The sequence below is a fragment of the Esox lucius genome, chromosome 7 (assembly GCF_011004845.1).
Source record: "Esox lucius isolate fEsoLuc1 chromosome 7, fEsoLuc1.pri, whole genome shotgun sequence".
Lineage (NCBI taxonomy): Eukaryota > Metazoa > Chordata > Actinopteri > Esociformes > Esocidae > Esox > Esox lucius.
Genome location: NC_047575.1, coordinates 25,189,860 through 25,212,946, shown reverse-complemented (window position 1 = coordinate 25,212,946; position 23,087 = coordinate 25,189,860). Strand labels below are relative to the sequence as shown.

The following is a 23,087-nucleotide window of genomic DNA, read 5'->3' as shown; positions in this document are numbered from 1 at the left end:
ATAAAACTAATAATTGAACCTGTGTGGGCCATGGTTGGCTGATTTTGGAACTACACAAAATGTTGGAACAACCAACAAAACAAATGTTAATTGATATCAGACCTATAGTTGATTCAATGGGCAAGTTTGTGTTTCATGGCCACAGCAAACCGAACTAGCCCACTGTGCTATCAGAACCGTGTTTATCTTTACACTATTTACTGATGTTTGTTGTTTACTGAAATTTGATTAATTAATATTGTCACAATTAATGAATGGAATCCTTAAGAATGCCATAGCCAAATCTTCATGTCAACCAGAATGGTCTTCAAAAACACATTTTGTGGTGTTATTTTGGTGGCTTTGTTTAGCGAAAGAAATACTGTGAAATTGTCTGTCACTTTCAGGAAAATAGAATGAACTGCTGGATTCAGATTTTCTTCACTGCCATAATTACCAGTTGTCATTTTCTTGGGTGTTAAATTTTTTTGGCCACCAAGGGGAGCCAAAGTCTCATCAGTCAATTACTGAATGAATGGGTCAGCTAGCCATTATACTGAGAGCTAATTGCAAATTAGAATTAATGTTCAGATACAAGTAAAAACATATTTACAATATGTGCAATACGTTCCACATTATGAGAGCACCCCAAATAGTAAGAATAAGGATGTTTTAAAGAATTAACCAACATAACTGTCGTATGTACTTGTACTGTTCAATGGTAATAAAGTTGAATCTAATCAAAGCTGTGTGCTGGAAAACCTTGGTAGAACATCAGAGAAGCATGGGATTTAGACAACCATTCCTCTAACTAAAAAGTTGTTTTCAATATATTCAGAGCTCTGTTAATTAGTTGGCAAAGGTATTTTATAAACTTTCTTTTACTCAAATAAATTTGATCCTGCAATGAGGAAAATCCAAGGTGTGGCGAACTAAATATTTGAATACATTTAGAAATAATTTTTTGAAGGAAACAATTCACTGTAAATGTATTAGAATACAACGGTTTTTTCAATAGCTTTCATTCATTTGTATTATATTGTACAATAGATATAATATTTTGGTTTGCTGTGTGGCGTTAAAAATATTAAATCTCTACATCCCAGAAACTTACGTTTCTTATTAAGTTACTTAGAAATGTATCTAAGTAACTCTGGATAATAGAATTGGAGATTTCAAAAATGAACTTTCCAGAAAGTGTTTAATATAGATATTAATTTATTTAATATAATAAATTACGTGTTTGAACAGGTGCTCTTGTCAGACCATTGTGCCATCTGACTTGTAATACCAATGCAGATTGTAAGAGGACCACAACACTATTAAAAAGACATTATACAAATTGTACATACAAATATTTTTAAAGCACAAATGACAGTTCTTAAAAAGTATATTGTTGCAAAATACATTAGACTGTAGTTTTAACCATTGTAATACAAATTACACGATTCTTATATTTTTAAATGTAACATCAACGCTGCCTGGGGACAGCAGTTACCACAACAATAAAAAAGGTCAAAAATAAACAAGCGGCAGTGTATGTGAACCACACACATAAAGCAATGTTTGTCATTTAATATTTAATCCCGTGCGCAGGGATTGGGGTTTCCGCACAGGGTTTTTCTGGATGCTGCAGGATTAGGGAGGGTTGAACGGTGTAACAGCCCGCCCTATATAAAACAACTAACTGTTAAGTCTGTTGTGACTATTTAACACACGTAGGTAAATTAATTGTATTTTCCAAATAGGACAACTGTGAAACTAGACATTGTTATAGTTAAATTAATCTTTTGAAATGGAGCGCTGGAAAGGCAGAGTAGCTCTCGTGACTGGAGCCTCGGTTGGGATTGGAGCTGCTGTTGCACGGGCACTTGTCCAACACGGCATGAAGGTTGTCGGATGTGCTAGGAATGTTGACAAGATAGAGGTGAGCAAATTAAACAATGTCAAATATAGGAAACTGTCGCAATCATTTCGTACTAGTAACACACTAAAATAATTATTCGGGTGACTGAGGTGCGCCAGCTAGCTGGCAGTGGCTAAACTATAGCCTAAGCTTAGCTATCTTTCATAATGGGTTGTCTATGATACGCCGCTTTGGTTAGCCAGTCAATTATATTCTGAGGGCTAGCTTGCTAGCAGGAGTTACATTGCTGTAATGCCATTTGCTGTCTTAGATATTTGATTCTTATACATAATTTACTTAATGTTACAACTACCAGAAAGGCTATATTAACGTTATTAAAAGAGAAAGTCTATATTTGAAGGCTACATTAACGTTATTAAAACAGAATAATGCCAATTCTTAACTTTCAATACATCTATATATGCACCATTTAAAGAAAAGTTTGTATACATTTAATGTACACAGTCGTCGCTATTAGTTGTCTCAGATACATACTGCTTTCTCATTCTTGTTGAAAACAGATGGGACGTATTCTACACATTTCCACCGTATCGTCTAAAACAAATGACTATTCGGTAATACATACACCTTAGTTTCCAACCTAACTGGTCAGTCTAGTAACAGACTGTTACATTCATTTTATTATACTTATATGTTTAGCGGTCCTGTGTGCCTTAGTTTGTAAAAGCATGGCACTACCAACACTACAGTTGTGAGTTTGTTGACGGGGGTCAGAAGGAAAATGGACTAACTGTTGTCACTTGGTAAAAGTGTCTGTCACGCAGCAGTATTTATTACACACGTATCACAGTACACGTACTGATCAATGCAATTTCAGTGAAATATCAAAAGTTCAGTACGTACTGCACACCTTGTAAATAAAAAAATGTAAAATAAGTACAGTGATGTAAATGTCATGATCGTCGTAATAGTACGTCAAATTTTGTTTGTTCCTAGGGCTCAAAATCTGTATTAGACAAAACATTTTAAAATCGACAGATTTACCAACTGGTTAATATCTCCAGAGAGCATAGGTCAAGTAAAATAAATGTAGAGAATCATATCAAAAGTAGATCATTGAATTGTAGAAGGCAAGTAGGTACTACTGTATATGAATATTGCCATGTGAAACATGTATTTCCTAATGTGACATTTTTAATGTTCTGTTTTAGTTTAATACTAAGACATGGACATTGACCACATACCTGTGACACCAGAGCCATAACAAATACATTGTAGGACTAAAATCTAAAAAGCTTTTTTTTTTTAATCATACTTCACAATAATAGACAATTTTGACTTTGTGCCTGTGGAAGCCCACCCCTTTGCCTGTCACATGGCCTCCTGTCCTGTCAATCATTAACTGCACTAGCTTTGGCCAAAATAGGACTCCACAGGAGTCCACAAGACTCAACTCTAGTCCACAGCCATTAGGTTCCTTGGGATCAATCACAGATTAGAGATATATCCATTATCAGTTTTCCATTGATAAGGGAAACCTGTCTACTATGAAACGTTTGTAGTTGTTACTGCAATTGTTAATAATTGTATAATTTGATACATTATCAGGTTCCTAACCATTTAAATTAAGCAGATCCAGTTGATCTGAGCACACTCTACAACAGTGCATTCACTTTGTTCTGTTATAATATGAAATCCTGCAATTTTAGTAACCTTGTTTCCCCTCACTGAAAATAGCTTGCTAAACAATCCAAGCCTTGGTCACAAGACCTATGCATGCAGAGCTGCTGCTTGCAAAGTACTAACATTAAGTGAAAAGTTTTGATCAATTTAGTTTTGAAACAGGAACATGCACATTTACCACAATTAAAAAATGTACATTGATTAAGAACAACTCTTATTTTCAGTAATGACCTCAGGGGAAAGTTATGGGGTGGAGGAGCAATGAGGGTTAACTGTCTTTGTCAGGGACAGAACAACATTGCTTTCAACTCATAGGGGTATTAGAACCATGGATTTTTCAGACACTAGTATTTAAATGCCCTAACCACAAGGTCACCTCTCTGCCAGACTTATATGAACACGAAACATAATTCATTAATTACTGTCATGAAAAATTATACCCCGGAAAGTTTCTTTGTTTTCTTTTTATATTTTTGGACATCTGTAGTCTTCACTTACTATTGAAAGATAAATGTAACCTAATTTAACAAATTACACTAACAGATTATACTTTGCAATCATATACTAATCAACAGAAATGCAATTTTATAGTGCAGAAGAAAAGGAGTGAATTGACACCCCTATCTGCAATTGCTGGTCTTTCCCCCTTTGGATGGAATAACTTAATGTAGCCGTTTCTTGTAACTGTCTCTTCAGAGTTAGCAAATTTTATACTGGGCTCAGTGGGGTTGCATCCTTTGTTGGGAATGATGTCTTTACTATCCTTACTCTTAAAATACTGACGTGATCTATCGTATATATATACAGTGGATATAAACACACCCCTGTTAAAATGCCAGGTTCTTGTGATGTAAAAGAATGACACAAAGATAAAGCAAAAATCAAGGTTTTTCTTTTTTCCCCCCAACAATTTCAGTTTGTTTTTCAATTGAATTGTTCACATTGTAGGTCACATTAAAAATGGAAAAAGTTCTGACATGATTTATCTTTGTCTCATTCTTTTACATCACAAGAACCTGGCATTTTAACAGGGGTGTGTAGACTTTTTATATCCACTGTATAGTGCTCCTTTTGTAAAAGTAGGCTGTTCCATTACCATCACTTTCTCCACAGTTTGTTGTGTTATAGAATTATTTGTAATTCATTAAGTGTACAGCTCTGTAAAATATCAGAGATCACTCCTAATTCTTCTTAAATCAGCATCTACATGTATGGCAGCCATTCCATTCCAGTGTCTGTTAAATTCCAACACAGGCACACCTCTTTTTACTGATTAGGTATTTACCTGATGAGGTACTGATTAGGTATTTACCTGAACCAAATCTAATTTAACGGGGAAAAGTATAAAAACCACTGCTGTGGTCATCACTCTCCTCTTGCAATAGGACCAGCTGGATGGCAAAAACAGTGCAAGTAGTACCACAAAGGTAATAAAAAAAAATAAAAGAACTATTCAGCATGAGAAAAGAGTTGAAAAGAAAAGCTTTGAGTGAGGAAAAGAAGGGCTCAATTCTTGCTTTACTGGCAGAGGGATACAGTGAGTGTCAGATTGCTTCCATCCTGAAAATTTCAAAGACGGTGGTTCATAAGAACAAGGTCAAGCAACAGACATTGGGGACAACAAAGCTACAGACTGGCAGAGGGCGAAAATGACTGTCCACTGATCTAGATGACTGTCAACTAATTTGAATGTCACTCAACAACCATAGGATGACATCAAGTGACCTACAAAAAGAATGACAAACAACAGCTGATGTGAAGTGCAAGTCTGGAATCGGGCAGATTTGTCTTTGTGAAGGACGCATTAATCAACCCAAGTACAAGGTTATCCTGGAAGAACACCTGCTTCCTTCTGCTCTGACAATGATCCCCAACTCTGAGAATTGTTTTTTCCATCAGGACAATGCTCCATGCCACACAGACAGATCAATCAAGGTGAGGATGGAGGACCACCAGATCAAGAACCTGTCATGGCCAGCCCAATCTCCAGACCTGAACCCCATTGAAAACCTCTGGAATTTGATCAAGAGGAAGATCAGGCCGTCAAACAAAGCCAAGCTACTTGAATGTTTGTGCCAGTATTGGCATAAAGTCACCCAACAGCAAGGTGGAGAGAATGCCAAGATGCATGAACTCTTCCTAGGTTAAAACATTAGTATTTTGTTGTTGAAAAATGAATATTATTATTTGGGGCCTGAAAACAATGCATATTTTTTTGGTTATTTTGACCAGTTGTTATTTTCTACAAATAAATACTCTAAATAACAATATATTTATTTGGAATTTTGGAGTAATGTGGTCAGTAGTTTATAGAATAAAACAAAACTTAATTTGACTCAAAAACACCTATGAATAGTAAAACCAGAGAAACTGATAATTTTGCATTGGTCTCTTAATTTCTTCCAGAGCTTTATATATATACATAAATACACCAGTCAACCAATGAAATGAAAACCTGTATTATCTCTTGTACATGAATATTTTGCCATGACACTCCAAATTGAGCTCAGATGCGTTCTGTATCCTTTTATCATTCTTTAGATGTCTCTGAAACATGGAGTCTACCTGTGGCAAATTCAGTTGATTGAACAGAAAAGCACAGACCTGCCTATATATGGTCCCATATATGGATTTAGTCCTTTTTAGATAGAAGTGTGTTGAGGCAAAGAAAAGGAAAAATTGCAGATGGGATAGATACTGGAGTGTGACAAAGGAGCAACAAGCTTCTTCTCTGGAAAAGACTGCATCCCTTGTATCAGGCTTCTAGCCATGATCTGGGTTTGAACTGGTGGAGTGGGGCACAAAGATGGCATTGTACACCATCTGCCATGCCCATACTGGCTGTAAAAGTGCCAAACAGCAGAGAATCTTTGACTGTCGGTCGCCATTCAGTTATTCTCAACTGCCTATTCTTTTTTTCTACTTGGGAAAGTTTGTTCCTGAGTATAATTTAGTTAATATATTCCACTATGGCTTTTGGCAGCGGACAAGACACAGGTAGCTATAGCAGATTGCATGAATACATCACAAATTGAGGCATGCACATCACAGGGTACAATGTTCTTGCAGTGTTTGCAATTTCAATCACTTATTCTAGTGCCATTTATGAATGCCAGATCTCTGTGGCAAGATGTTTTATTCACTTAAATCCTTTCACAATCGGGGCAATGGAACATGCGCATACAAAAGAATCCCATGGCTACTGTTATCTGGCTGGCCAGATCCTGTATAACACAAGCATAACCGAGTGGTTAAAACTTTAGTAGGAATGTGACTGACTGAGAGAGTTGAATATTATGTCTCCTAGAGGGTAGAATAGGTGTAGAAAAGGAGATGATGGTGAGATGGAGTAAGATATGTGATCAGCAAGGGCTGCTTATTGGACTGGAATAGGAACAACTTTGCTCCCAGAAGAAGGCATTACTGGGATCAGTGATATTGATTAAACTATTCTCTCACTGAAACTGATATGTAGAATGTCTTGGTGGTGTAGGACTGAGGTGAACATTTACCTTTCATAATGCTATAGTAATTAACCACGTTTTTCAGAATGGCCTACTGAATCCTCATCTAGCATTTCATTGATCCCTCTTTGCATTCATGGTCTACAATTGCTTGTATGTGATCCTTGGTATGTGATCGTTTACATTTCAGAGCTCTTTAACTGTCACATGAAAACCAAGTGCCATAGGCTACAGTTAGGCTGGTGCATATTGGTCTAGATCAGTGTTTCTCAACCCTGCTCCTGGGCACCCCCCTGCCCTGTATGTTTTAGATCTCACCCTGTTCTGTCACACCTGATTCAAATGATCAGCTCATTATCAAGTCCTTCATGAGCTACATCAGGTATGTTGGGGCAGGGAGTGATCTAAAACATGCAGGGCAGGGGGGCGTCCAGGAACAGGTTTGAGAAACATTGATCTATATTAACTGTTGACTTTCAGTCAGTTTCATTGGTTAACAATGATAATAGATTGAGTCTAAGCCAAAGACATTGAATAATTTTTCTGATTTTAGCCTAGGCCTCAATTTCTATGGAAATCAGGGTGTCTGTCAGTTAATCTGTGGCTGTACTTTGGTCCAAGCTGTTTCCTAGGCAATATGTTTCTGACATTGTGTAGTAGGTCCAGCAGGAGGAACATGTTGTCATCTTTGGATCCAGTGTGAAATAATTCACATACAACATTCCACTGAACTTGACTTGAAAGGGGCACAAAGTGCTACTAGAGAAGGAGCTTTTCATTGGTGAATTTTCCAAGGGCCTTTTACAAGATCTATATATCTTCAGGATTTACTTGAACAGCCAATAATTCAAGGGGGTTTTGAGTGATTAAGGAGACTTTCGGGGATGCTTACTGCTGCAAAATGGTATCATAGGTCTACTCTGAGTCGCACCCAGCCTCCTTTCAGGAGCCTTGTCCAGTGTGTCCTGAGCTGCCATAGACGATCTTCTATGAACACAAAAATGCAATTATTCTGATGAATCATCTTACTACAGTTATTCTGACGGAAATATAGGGTCCAATAGAGTTGAGGTTGACAATGACAGTCGAATATGATAGTCCTTTGGTATATTAATGCATCAATGATTTTTAATTACTGCACTTTTAATGTCAGTTGGGAGTCTCTCCGACCTGCTTTTTCAAGAGGGACGATCCGCTTCTAAGAATGTTTATAGTCTGTAGGCAACAGTTTTCTAAAGGCAGGATAGTTTCCTTCATTGTTCCATAGGCTTTTGCTATAGATTAATGAATATATTATAAACAGAAAATGACCTGTTGTTTCTCAATTCATAATTTATTGGTCTGACTGTGCATTTTTCAATTACATTTTTAATAATATGCCTATAAAATAGGAAATCCTGCACCTCTGTCATAAAATAGTTCCACCACCCTTTGAAGGTGTTTATGTCTGGCCCTGCCCTGCGTGAAAAAAAGTAATGTCTTATCTTGCTTGATCTGAATGTTTTATTGGAGGTTCTTTGTTTGGTGTTAATGGTAAAAATTAACACCAAACAGAGACCTCTTAATGGGTAAAAATCCCATTAACACCACAAATACGTAAATAAAAAAGGTAACGTATTGTGTTTGCCCAGCTTGCCTTGAGGGAACTTTAAATCTATAAATCAACAGGCAGGATGCTTTTGAAATGAAAGACAACTTAGTAATTTACAGCACCATAAGGCTCCAGGAATATGTGGTTGAATCCTTTGATTAAGTCCGTGCCAGCTGAGCGTCAGTGGTACATGGTCCTGGTCAGTGCAGACCACTGGTTTCTCTGCAAAGTGATTTGAGTCAAATGTTTTAAATTGAATGCTGTTTCTGTAAAAGAAATGTTGAAGAAATTGACATTTATAATATACTTTGGCACCACCAAATAAATTGACGTTCTACATTTTCTCAAGAAATTGTGCAATTCAATTACTTTTAGAAGTTCAAATTAACCCCATCTCTGATTCATACTCTGGTCACAGGGGTCTGAGACTGCAACATGCTAATTGGCACCAACAGTTCATGCACCCCCTCTGATTGGTCAAATGCTATGACTGCTGTCTGCCCTCATTCTTTTGTTGCTTTGTTCCTTTGGTAGTTGCACTAGTCATCTTTTAAGGATCACTTTTACCCACATTGACATGTCCTCCTGGGCTTCCTGCTTGAGTGCTGGGTCTTGTTCATTAGGCACCCAATTGAAGAAGTTATGCAACAGAAAATATGGGGAAAAGGTTTTTTATTCACCAATTTCAGATAGTAGATTTATTCCATGAAACAATATGTTTAAATACCCTTTCATACCCTTTGATATTTTAAGTAAAAATGTTGCACAGATATTGAAATGTGTGTTAATATATACCTCATATTTATATAAAGACTTTAGTTAGCGATTAGTATTCTTGCACCTGGACTACTGCCCAGCCATTTGTACATGTGCAGCAGAAGGACATAAGGTACATTTTACTGGGGCAGGTCACATGTAATTATGTAAATCATGTTTATAAGCATAAATCACCTCATTGGTCATGTTAATCTCATTCAAATTTGCCAAGTAATGTAGTGAAGGGTGGAGCAAGAACACAGAGACAGGCTGTGGGTGCATTTTACTCATTACTGAAAAACAAAACACAAAACGGTCACAAGTGGATCTCTGGCTCGCTCATGTGCCTCTCGGGCTTCCTCTCTGGCTTGCAACTGCTGTGCCTTTTAGTGTCGTCTTTGTTGCAGTCAATGTGGGGAACACACAACAGGCCGTTATGCCGCCCAGATTGGTCCTGGTAGGATGTAGGCCACGTGTGTATGTCTGGGGCTAAGCCCTACTAACTGTCTCCAGAAATCTTTTCTTTTTATTGGCTGGTCTGAGATATGGCTTTTTCTTTGCAACTTTGCCTAGAAGGCCAGCATCCCGGAGTCACCTCTTCACTGTTGATATTGAGACTGGTGTTTTGTGGGTGCTATTTAAGGAAGCTTCCAGTTGAGGACCTGTGAGGCATCTGTTTCTCAAACTAGACACTAATGTATTTGTCCTCTTTCTCAGTTTTGCACCTTCACCTCCCACTACTCTTTCTACTCTGGTTAGCCACTTTTCGCTGTTCTGTGTGGGGGGTAGTTCACAGCGTTGTATCTTCAGTTTCTTGGCAGTTTCTCGCATGAAATAGCCTTCTTTTCTCAGAACAAGAATAGACTGATGAGTTTCCAAAGAAAGTAATTTTTTTCTGGCCATTTTGTACTCACAATTGCTGATGCGCCAGATACTTAACTAGTCTAAAGAAGGCCAGTTTTATTGCTTCTTTAATCAGCACAACAGTTTTTAGCTGTGGTAACATAATCGCCAAAGGGTTTTCTAATGATCAACTAGCCTTTTAAAATTATAAATTTGGATTAGCAAACACAACGTGCCATTGGAACACAGGAGTGATGGTTGCTGATAATGGGCCTCTGTAGACCTATGTAGATATTCCATTAAAAATCTGCTGTTTGCAGCTCCACTAAAAATTTACAACATTAACAATGTCTACACTGTTTTTCTGATCAATTTTATGTTATTCAAATGGACCAAAAAATTGCTTTTCGAAAACAAGGACATTTTTAAGTAACCCCAAACTTCTGAATAATAATGAATTGCCTTCTGTACTTCTACACATTTTCAAGTTGGTTTTAGTCATTTTATAGTATAGAGCCTAAGTGTCTGTCCCAGATTGCCTCTGTTCTGGACTTGGAGACAGTAAATAGACCTCTGGTTGCATGTATTGTATAGTATGGATTCTTTAGGATCTTTGTGGCCCTATCTCTCCCTCAGAAGTACCTTGCTTGGCCCTGTGTCTGTTGGTCCTCAGGGCGGGCACATTCACTCTGCTTTGACATCAGAATCATTATGTCTGCATGGCCTCTAAAGTCACTCTAACTAAAAATAGTTGCCAACTAATTGTATTATTGACTAGGGCCCGGTTTCCCAAAGCATTAAGATGATGATAAGATGTACATAAGTGCCTCGTAACGATTCGTTACAGAAGTGGCATGTTAACTCCACATCCAACATTTACCTAGGATGCTCTGATCAACTGTAAACAAACTGTAACCAAACAGCAACCGTATGTTAATGCACAACTCAACAATGCATTCATGAAGAAAGATTATTTACTTAAACACTCAATTTATGGCAGGATGACAAACGAATACGTTACTCTATGAAAAGCAGACGCTTTAAACTAGGTTACCATGCCTGTCATGGTGCGGTGAGCAGCAGCGCCACCGTGCCATAATTTCTCAAGTTCCCATATCTCACGAACACATCCCGGACTGTCACATGTTTCCAATCTTCCACACCAGGTCCCAATCTAGCTAATTTGTATGTGTATGTATGTTTCCCCTCTGCTCCCCACATTGTGGCTCATTGTTCTTGTCGTGTTTGTAAGTACTTGTGCCATTGCATATTGTCGTTTTTGCTGCTTTAGTCAGCCCTTTGCTTTTGTGTGTTTTGTGCTCGGTGTTTGTTTATTTCTTGTCTATTAAAGACTCCACACCGACTACCCTGCCTGCACCTGGTTCCTTGCTCTCGCAACACATCACTACCCCACCTTTTGTGACAATGTCGCAACCATAGATATGAGGGTGGAGAGAACAAGTATTTGATACACTGCCGATTTTGCAGGTTTTCCTACTTAAAAAGCATGTCTGTAATTTTTTATCATAGGTACACTTAAACTGTGAGAGATGGAATCTAAAACAAAAATCCAGACAATCACATTGTATGATTTTAAAATAATGAATTTGCATTTTATTGCATGAAATAAGTATTTGATCACCTACCAACCAGTAAGGATTCCAGCTCTCACAGACCTGTTAGTTTTTCTTTAAGAAGCCCTCCTGTTCTCCACTCATTACCTGTATTAACTGCACCTGTTTGAACTCATTACCTGTATAAAAGACACCTGTCCACACACTCAAAAAAACAAACAGACTCCAACCTCTTTACAATGGCCAAGACCAGAGAGCTGTGTAAGGACCTCAGGGATAAAATTGTAGACCTGCACAAGGCTGGGATGGGCTACAGGACTATAGGCGGAGCAGCTTGGTGAGAAGGCAACAACTGTTGGCGCAATTATTAGAAAATGGAAGAAGTTCAAGATGACGGTCAATCTCCCTCGGTCTGGGGCTCCATGCAAGATCTCACCTCGTGGGGCATCAATGATCATGAGGATGGTGAGGGATCAGCCCAGAACTACATGGCAGGACCTGGTCAATGATCTGAAGAGAGCTGGGATCACAGTCTCAAAGAAAACCATTAGTAACACACTACGCTGTCATGGATTATAATCCTGCAGCGCACGCAAGGTCCCCCTGCTCAATCCAGTGCATGTCCAGGCCTGTCTGAAGTCTGCCAAAGACCATCTGGAGGACCCAGAGGAGGAATGGGAGAAGATCATGTGGTCTGATGAGACAAAAATAGAGCTTTTGGTCTAAACTCCACTCGCCGTGTTTGGAGGAAGAAGAAGGATGAGTACAACCCCAAGAACACCATCCCAACCGTGAAACATGGAGGTGGAAACATCATTCTTTGGGGATGCTTTTCTGCAAAGGGGACAGGACGACTGCACCGTATTGAAGGGAGGATGGACGGGGCCATGTATCGCGAGATCTTGGCCAACAACCTCCTTTCCTCAGTAAGAGCATTGAAGAGGGTCTTGACTGTGTCTTCCAGCATGACAAGGACCCGAAAACACACAACCAGGGCAATTAAGGAGTAGCTATGTAAGAAGCCTCTCAAGGTCCTGGAGTGGCCTAGCCAGTCTCCAGACCTGAACCCAATAGAAAATCTTTGGAGGGAGCTGAAAGTCCGTATTGCCCAGCGACAGCCCCGAAACCTGAAGGATCTGGAGAAGGTCTATGTGGAGGAGTGGGCCAAAATCCCTGCTGCAGTGTGTGCAATCCTGGTCAAGAACTAGAGGAAATGTATGATCTCTGTAATTGCAAACAAATGTTTATGCCCCAAATATTAAGTTCTGCTTTTCTGATGTATCAAATACTTATGTCATGCAATAAAATGCAAATTAATTACTTAAAAATCATACAATGATTGTCTGGATTTTAGTTTTAGATTCCGTCACTCACAGTTGAAGAGTACCTATGATAAAAATTACAGACTTCTACATGCTTTGTAAGTGGGAAAACCTGAAAACTCGGCAGTGTATCAAATACTTGTTCTCCCCACTGTATTTAAGAGTAGGCTGCAGAATTTTTTTACGCCTCCCAAGAATATTTATAGATATTTCTGTCCACACCTATGTTAATATTACATAAGGAAAATATAAAAAAGAAAAGAGAGAAAGGAACAATTTTAGAGAACAGGAAATCCCAATGAAGTGCTGCAATTTCCCCCCAAATTGCAATAATATGGAAGTGTATGGTGTCCTAGTTTGCCATGAGTGGTAGGTTTTGTGGATTTTAACATTGTTCACCAAATAACACAATATATTGAATTTCACAAAAGGTTTAAATATACTGTATGTGTGTCATATCCGCGGCTAAGACATGGTAACGACCATGTTATAGCATGTTATGATGCTATGCTTCAAGTAAAGTTTTACCTTTAGGTATTGCATTGTGTACTATAGTAAATGGCAAGTGATCACAGATAAAAATGGGTGAGCTTCAATTTCCAGTAAATTGGAGTGATCATAGACTGGCTTAGTAACTGGTAGGTAGTGATGTTGTTTTATTGTCCTTTTGTGTTTATTCCCAAGGAAAGGCAATAAAAGCTTGCTCCCTATTCAACCTTTGGACCCTTTTCTGGGCAGCTGCTCCTTGATTGTTCAACAAAGGTGATCACGCAGCTCCCACCCTCTCAGTGGCAGATCACCTCCTCTTCTTCCTCCTTTGAAATACCTCCATCTCTCCAAATCATGAAGGACCTGATTGTGGTCTATGTCCTCTACTCTAAAGCCATGATCTCAAGACAGTCAATCAACATACATGGTTAGTTTGTCAGGTTGCAGGTGACAGAAAAATTCACAGAGTCTTTAATTGTGAAATATGGGACACTAACTTGTTGATCAATTTGTTGTCTTTCGCCACCGTTAAGGAGTTACGTTAGAAGGTCTGAACTGTTTATGTGTTGTGATGTGATTGTCAGAATGTCAGTCTTGGTGGGGGATTGGCAACCCTGTGGACGACAATGATGTGTCTTACACGTCATCATTCACCCAAGTTCGCTCAAAATAGGGCCATTGGTGTGTGAGATATCTGAGCGTATGTTGTTCTTAGTCTACTATTGCAGTGTGAGGGACAACAGTCATCCTGCCATATTCTAGAAGAATCGATGTGGCCCACAGAGGCAGGTGGAGGTAGGGTTGACTGTTTTTTTTGTATCTGTGTCATGAACGGATTGAGCTGTAATCAGTTCTGCTCACCTAACCATGGCAGAAGGCAGACACAAATCAGAGATTGATGACACTAATCTCTAACACACACACACACACACACTGCATTTTACCTCAGTTGTCTTTTCCCACAGAGTAGAGGAGTGGGTTTAGGAAATAATATTTCTAATAAATATATCTACACGTATTTCAGGATGTTGTGTATTTCTAGAAATAATAATTGTCCAGATAATTAGGCTTGTGGTATTTTGAGCTCTTTTCTGACCTGTTGTCTGGAAAAAGATTTTTAAGTTTCTGCAGTTCAGACTCAAAGTCATCAAAACCCCTGTATGCCCCTGCTACTCTTTCACACAGGTATATGTTTATTCTCCTTTTTGTCTATGTTTCTCTTAAGTCTCATTCTGTCTGATATTTCATACCTTGCTGATGTTCAAATGGATTTTGGCTTATCTTTCATGAAACTCAAGGGGAGCTAAATCAGTGCTTGTTTTATGTTTATATACTATGTACATACAGGACATGATGATGTCGGTTCTGCAATTAATATATTTTTATAAATACGCTTGATTCGTGCACTTAGGTTCGGGGAACCGACTGTACATCTTTTATTTTTTATGAAAAGTTACAATGACCAGTGTCAGGTAGAAAGTAATGTCCTGAACAATAGGTGACTGAAACTGAAATATTCAAAAGGGGAGCTTATGTAAATCATAGACAATGAATAGCATAAAACAGGCATCCATAGCAGGTGTGTAACGCATGTAACTCTAAACTCATCTAAGTGAAACAAAGACGAGTGGAGGTCATTGCAGTCTCAGTCTACTTCCATTTTCATGCAGCAGAACTCCTTGGGTTGCTCCGCTTTCATTCATAACAGGGGTGGATTCCATTGTCCTGTAGCACACCTCTCGATTGCCCAGCCTGGCCTGTTTTTTATGGACAGAGAAACAAGAGCAATAGGTGAATAGAGGTGCAATCAGTTATTCTATGCCCATACTCAAAAGCCAGGCTGGGGTTGTCTGTAGTTGCCAGGCAGCCCAACTGTTTACAATATGTATGACATCAAATTAATTCTCAAAGGGATTGTACATGAGTCACAAAAATGTGGGTACATATATTGCTTATGTCTTCAAATCCCAGATGTATTACTTGATGGAAGCTAATTTGACAGCCAATACAGCTGTGAACAATATGAGTACTATTCTACAAACTTAGATTTTGTTCTGTGACATTCAGAATGTGTTCTGCAATGTTTTTCCCTGTTATTTTAACAGATAAGTATGCTAAGAACACATTCTTGACATTCCACAACAACCTGGAAGCAATTCGGGTTGACCAAAAAGGGCCCCGTGGAACACCTGTAGTGAGAGCGTGTGGGGCAAATATATGTCACTTGTTAGGAGCAGTTGCCAGGTAAGATGGGATCCAAGAGTGTGCAGAGCCTGGAGAGGAGGATTATATGGTTCAGGACAGGTCTGGCAAGTAGGCTACAGCAAAAAGATATTTGTCTGTCAGTAGCCCACTACACTACACACTGTGCGGGACTTCCAGTCCGTGGGCCCAGGTCCCATCTCTCTGCTCGTTCACATCACCCCCTCGCTTCCCCTGCCCAACGGTGCTCTTCAGTTCATTCACTGATCCTTTTGGCCACCCTGCACCTCTTCCTAATACACACTAGCCTTGCCCACTGTGCCTCTCCCTGCTCCCTAAGACAATTTCAGGCAGCTCTGACACACATGATGAGCAGTGTGGGGCCATGCATGTACAGACACACGCAGTCAAAACCATACTGGGATTGGGAGGACTACATGTTATGCTGCTTTCAATGAGTCCTCCCAGTTGTAATTGTGCCACTGAATAAGAAATCAGTTCCCCCTTCATTTTACCCTATTTAATAACTCTGTAGAGGCGTGATGATTCAGCGTTCTATTCAAAAAGCATTTTAATCCTGGGTTCTGCAGGAAATCCCCTACATCTCTGTAGATTATACCAGTGAAATCACTATTCGTTCTGTGGAGGATTTTGTATGCTGTATAAAATATTAGTGTGTGGCCCCACGTTGCTGCATTCCGGCCCCGTCCTCATGAGACTGAATGCTTTTGTCCCAAATGTCACAGCTCATTGGCTCGAAAAGAGATAGAGGCAGAGGCTGACTGTGGGGAGAGGCTAAGAGCGTCATGCAGTCCTTGGCACCATCCCTGCCTGCCTGTGCTGCCACCAAACACATCCATCACATCCCTCCCCATTCTGTACTAAGAGCAGTGCACAGAGAGACGACATGTGATGGCTGCAGATATGGCCGGTAGGGGGATCAATGTCGAGTCGCATCAGACAGAGACTGGGCATCCTGGAGGCCTGCTGGGGGGCTGACCTGGATGTGCTGGTTGGGCGTGGAGCCCACCGAGGTTTAGTGGAGGAGTCTTATTCAGAAGGGTCAGTTAGTGATGGGGAAAATGTAGTCTGTTGACATACATATCAGGATTGTGTTTTATTACAATATATCTCAGTATTATTTTATGTTGCGTAATTACTCTCAGCTGTACCTTTACCAAAACCCCTGTATTTTTTCTTCTAAAGGTTTATACTCTTGGCTTAAGATATTTTTTTAAGGAAAAACGCTCACTCTTGTCCCTCTGCAGCAGACATGGTGAGCAATATGTTTAAAACATCAATAAAACAATGAAATCACGCTATTGAATTGCATTACATATAGTACCAGTTAACAATTTGGACACATCTACTCATTCAAGGGTGTTTCTTTAGTTTTACTATTTTCCATTTTACTAATAATAGTTAAGACATCAAAACTATGTAATAACCCAAAACGTGTTGAAAGAAATCACATTTCAGATGTTAGACTTGGTTTGCCTGTGCTCTAGTGGGTGAGTGGTGGGATAATTACCTGAAGGTTGATGGTTTAAATCCCCAGGGTGAAACATCTTTTGTGTCCTTGGCAAAAGTCTTTAATACAGTACCTGCTAAATTAATTGGCTGAAATGTTAACGTCACTGTAATATAATGTTGGTGCCAGTTGACTAGTCTGGACTAACTCTGGTCATCTTCCTTTTATGGAATACCAGATTGATTTTATGGAATACCAGATTGATTTTATGGAATACCAGATTGATTTTATGGCTATGGTTTCTTCCAAAAAAATGTATGGGTAATGTAGTTAAAAGCTATAATCAGTGTGTGTAACCAAATTAATTAGGTCAGTTTCATTACTAATGATTGTGATTGCTGAATATACAACACGTAGTGTTTTAATATGGATTTAAGGTGGATGCATATGTCACCTGTTTGCCTGGTGTGTCTTATCCCTGTCTCTGGGTTGTATTTGTAGAAGCTGGCAGCAGAGTGTCAGAGCGCGGGCTACAGTGGCACTCTGATACCCTATAAGTGTGACTTGTCCTGCGAGGAGGAAATCCTGTCCATGTTCTCTGCTATCAAGACACTGCACCAGGGGGTGGATGTGTGTATCAACAATGCAGGCCTGGCACGCAATGAACCCCTGCTCAGCGGCAGGACAGAGGGCTGGAGGAACATGATCGACGTGAGTGGATGAAAGACTCACAATTGTAGGGTTCACACACGTACAAACACACACACAAGGTCTGCGTACGGTTCAATAATAAAATATTATTTGGATAAATAGGTATTGTCAGGTGATGTTCTTGAGTTGTAGCATTAAAGAGCAATAATACAAATAAAGAGAGACACTAAGCAAGTGAACATCTAGTTGTAGAGAGTATGTAGGTGGTGTGAAGCTGTTCACACACACACACACACACACACACAATTCCCTTTCACAAGGAGGCAATCCATGGTTAGCAGATAAGGCCTGGTGGTGGTACTACATAGATGACCACTAGGCATTATTTCCCTCTATCGATTATGCTGGACCTTTTCTTTACACTGTGATTCATTGAACTCATGACGTTTCCATTCAAGCCTTCCATGCTGAACATCCTGCTCAAAAAGTAATCCTGTCTCCATATTATTATTTTTTTCCTTCTATTCATCTGTTGATATGGTAGCTAATGTGAATGTGCATGTATCATTTTTATGACGTATATTTTTAGGGATTTTTATGATTTATTTGTTAGGAACAGTAGTGAAAGAGCAATGGGCCAGATTCAAACCAATGTTCTAGCTGACATGTGCACTAGAGACAGTGGCCTAGACCGAACTAGGTCACCAGTGTGTATATTTTAAGACAATGGATTCTGTATGCTCATTGTTTTTACTACTACTACCTTAGTAACATCAATATTAACAAAATAAGAAAAAAATAGCTCTACTTTTACAAATAGCTCAAATGTGCAATATAATATACTAAGTATGCTAATATTTATTATGATATCAAATTAATACAAATGTAAACATTAAAGGTGTAGTTAAGTACAGTGTGCAGAAAAATTGCCTTTGTGTATAACAGATTGTGATAATAAAATGATTGCCTTTGGAAAGTATTCAGACCAATCACATTGTCCACATTTTTATTGTGTTATAGACTGAGTTGTAGCTTGACGGCAAACAAATTATAATGTAATCAATTATAAATGAATCTTTTAGCATAACAAAATGTGGTGAAAGTGAAGGGGTCTGAGTACTCTCAAAAGGCACTGTAGATGAAAGTAACCTCAAATTAAAACTGATTTTAACCCTATAATCACTGAATAATTTCCAATCCAGAGCCAAAAGAAAAATGTGTTACTGTTACTAGCAGTTTTTAAGTTCACTCTGTTATGTTTTAATAATGCTATACACACATGCTATATGTTTTCAATACATTCCCTTTACAGGTGAATGTCCTGGCCCTGTCCATTTGTACCCGTGAGGCGTACCAGTCAATGAAGGAGCGGAATGTGGACGATGGCCACATCATCAACATTAATAGGTAGACAGCTCCTTTATGTACAATTACATGCCTTTTATTACCAACATTAGGCCGTAAATTATGAAATAGCGTTTCAAGACATATAGTGAAGAGCGCCTATACTCAGAGGGATACAGAATGGTAATGTATGGTGTGTAAATGCCATTATGTCACTTCATCTGTCTTTTCTACTTCCCTCCCTGCTGTAGTATGGGGGGACACAGAATGGTGTCTAGTGCAGATGAACACTTCTACTGTGCCACAAAATTTGCCGTAACTGCTCTAACTGAGGGGCTACGGCAGGAGCTGCGGGAAGCAAAGACCCACATCAGAGCCACAGTGAGTGGAACAACATTGCCTAAATTGTTTGGATAGAAAGTTGAATGTATTGTGTGTGCGTGCATGTTAATGTGCATCTCTGTGTCATATGGGTGTTTGTGTTGATAAGAACATCAATAATTAGCGTGGTTTGTGGCTTCTTCCGTAGTGTATATCCCCCGGTATAGTGGAGACTGAGTTTGCCTTCCGGCACCACAACAGTGATCCAGAGAAAGCGGCTGCTGTGTATGAGAGTATAAAAGTAAGGCAACTAGACCAGGAGTATGTGTATGGGTGGGACGACTTCCAAATGATATCATATATATTGGTCTTTTTTCCAGTCTTGGGTAACTGCATACATATGTAGTATGTTTGAAAGTGGGCGTGGAGAAAAAGTAGGTGGGTCAGCAGAAGTGTGTGTACAGAAAGTGAATGAGCTAATTGGGCAGATTTGTTGCCACTAGATACCTTTTAGCATGATTGATTGGCCTGCACTATAAGTCGATAAGCTGATGTTCCATTTTAGCTAAGCCTGTCCCTCTCCTTAACCCTTTTCCTAACCTTAAAAACATTAATTATCCTAACCTGCTATGTTAGTTATCTTAGCTTGCGACATTAGCCTGCTATGTAAACTAACAGAACACAACACAACACTCAATCAAAATAGTCTGATCAGTAATGGAACGCTAATGTTACACAATTTGCTGTTGATCCAATAAAAATGTTGGTCTCACAACGGCCAGTTTCAGGCATACTCGATGCATTCAGTTACCCATACAAATCATCAGGGGATTGACCAGGGGAGGGCTGAAGCTTAAACAGGTGATGTTTGACAAGGGGAGAGCAGATACTTGACCAGTGGAGGGGTGACTTTTGACCAGGGGGGGCTGACGATTGACCAGGGGAGGACTGACGATTGACCCAGGGGAGGACTGACGATTGACGAGGGGAAGACTGACGATTGACCAGGGGAGGACTGACGATTGACCCAGGGGGGGCTGACGATTGACCAGGGGAGGACTGACGATTGACCAGGGGAGGACTGACGATTGACCAGGGGAGGACTGACGATTGACCAGGGGAGGACTGACGATTGACGAGGGGAAGACTGACGATTGACCAGGGGAGGACTGAAGCTTAAATGGGGTGCTGTTTGAAAAGGCGAGAGCGGATACTTGACCAAGGGAGGGGTGACATTTGACCGGTGGAGGGGTGAGGACTGAATAGGAGGAAGAACAGAGTTTCTGGGGAGGAACGATAATGTTCCTAAAATGGATGCTGTACATACCTGTTTTTTTCCCTCTGCAGTGTTTGAAAGCACAAGACATAGCCAGTGCAGTCACATATGTTCTGGGTGCCCCGCTTCATGTCCAGGTAAAGGAGTACTTTATCAGTCTGTTGCTTGTGTCAATAGTTGGCTTACGTATATCCTACCCATCTTAGGTCAACACAAAGTCTTAAACCAGCTTGACTATACTCTATGTCATTATCTGATCTGCATGTCATTATCTGATCTGCATGTCATTATCTGATCTGTCTGAAACAGTGCACTTTTGTAGAGGACATTCATACCATGATTTGTTGTTTTGTTTGTATATGTAAACCTGCTTCTTGGCCTCTAGATTGGCGATGTGCAGATGAGACCGGTGGAACAAGTGTCATAACAATGGAGCCGGAGAAAGCAGCTGGAGGAACGCAGGAAGAATTAGAAAGCAAGCACGATGGTGACATCTCCACTGTGCCCTCTGCTGGGCAACGGCAGGAAATAAAAGTACAGTTTGACTTGATTTGAATAAGGACAGGTTTGAGGACGGATGTGTGACCTGGAGATGCTGCTGAGGAGAGTGTGGGCCGGTACTCCTAAGTACTACTGAATTACTCTGAGCACCGCAGCAACATAGTCTTTGATGTATTGCTCTGACAGCCTTGTTTTAAAACAAAGCCACTTCAAACGTATGTGAGAAGAGTGTTGTTGCTCCTGTGCTTTTGTAGTCATCTTTTCTACATGATTATCCAGACAGACAGAGTCCAACCAACAGACAGACACAGGGAAGAGTATGCCATCAGTTGTACATGAAAATTTCTATTTTACTCCATGTTTTGTAGGTCATATGGCATATCTGTTTTAAAAAATGGAAGAAAGCACTGCTTTTATTTTGTAAAAGTTTTAATACAAACATATTAACATTGATTATCGGTAGATGTGGCCCATATACTGTGCCCCTGAACTATAGATGCTCAATCCATTTCCAATATCTTTACGTCTGTATTTAATAACAAGTACATTTTGTTAGCCTGGTATGAATCAAATATGTCTGGTTGTAAGTTTTACAAAATCCTTGTCAACCATCACCAATCAGCAGTTGAGTATAAGAGAGTCTAGAACAATATTGCAGCCCCATGACTTTGGAGCAACTATATTTCCCCCTGCATCACTCGTGATTTAAATTGTTCATTTGGAGGAGTATAATGAAAACACTGTCATCTTGTCTAAAGAAAACAAAGTCAAAAGAGTGCACTTGTATACTTTCCCCAAGTGTGTATAATACAGAACATATTTCTCAATAAAATTAAATAAGAATTGTATGTGCCATTTATTATAATATTCAATGTGTTTTTTTATCCTGGAAAATGTGTTACTGTCCAATTCTATCTAAATTGGCCTGCACTAATAGAGCTAGTCTGTTAATTGAAGAAATTTCCACTAATTTAATGGCTTAATTAAATCCGCTGCATTGCTATATTAAGGCAGGCTTTTTTACCCAATAGTCAAATTAATTCAGGATACTGAATAATAATACTACCAGGCAACATCCTTTTAAGATCTCATAAATTGTGTGGACATGGGTTGAATATTGTAAATAGAGACATTGAATTGCATAATGTTAACTACTCACTGATGATTGTAAATACATGGCACACCCTTTGGACTTTGAGTCAGTTGGATATTTGGGCCTTACATAACATAAATGACTGTGTTTTACAATCTGACTCTTAATACAATGACATTATCCAGTTTGAATTTTTTTATTTTATAATGCTTCACCTTATTGAATCAGAAGAATTTTCTTGCCAATAATTTCACGACAAAAATGTACCATGTGAAAGTCATGGAAGGTGAACCTTGTGAGATTGCAGTGGATATGTGGATATCATTTATAGCCTAAAGATGTTGCCAAACCTACAGTTGTAAGATAACTTGTTATCCATGGCCACATACTAAAACATTCAAAATGTTCCATAATACCAAAGGTCAGGCAGTGCAATATATGAACATCTATCCATCATCTTATCATTTCCTGACAAAAATATGTAAAATATACAAACTTCTATTTTACATATAACAGTATTCAAGACTATTTAATGATGATCATTAAACAGCATTTAATGATTAGCCACTAATCAGCACAAAAACCTCCATCATAGGGAAAAATAACATTTGCAAGTTGTTTGAAATCAATAAAAAATATAAAACTCACTGATTTTAATTT

General features: G+C 39.2%; 1 protein-coding gene across 1 annotated transcript; it reads left to right on the top strand.

Moving 5' to 3' along the window:
• The first annotated feature begins 1,580 nt into the window (after positions 1–1,580).
• Positions 1,581–22,180, top strand: dhrs11a (dehydrogenase/reductase (SDR family) member 11a). Its single transcript, XM_010905136.3, has 7 exons — positions 1,581–1,906; positions 17,743–17,952; positions 19,205–19,299; positions 19,488–19,617; positions 19,766–19,858; positions 20,905–20,970; positions 21,219–22,180. The coding sequence occupies exons 1-7, from the start codon at positions 1,775–1,777 to the stop codon at positions 21,258–21,260; spliced, it is 768 nt and encodes a 255-aa protein (XP_010903438.1). The 5' UTR covers positions 1,581–1,774; the 3' UTR covers positions 21,261–22,180.
• Positions 22,181–23,087: the final 907 nt, after the last annotated feature.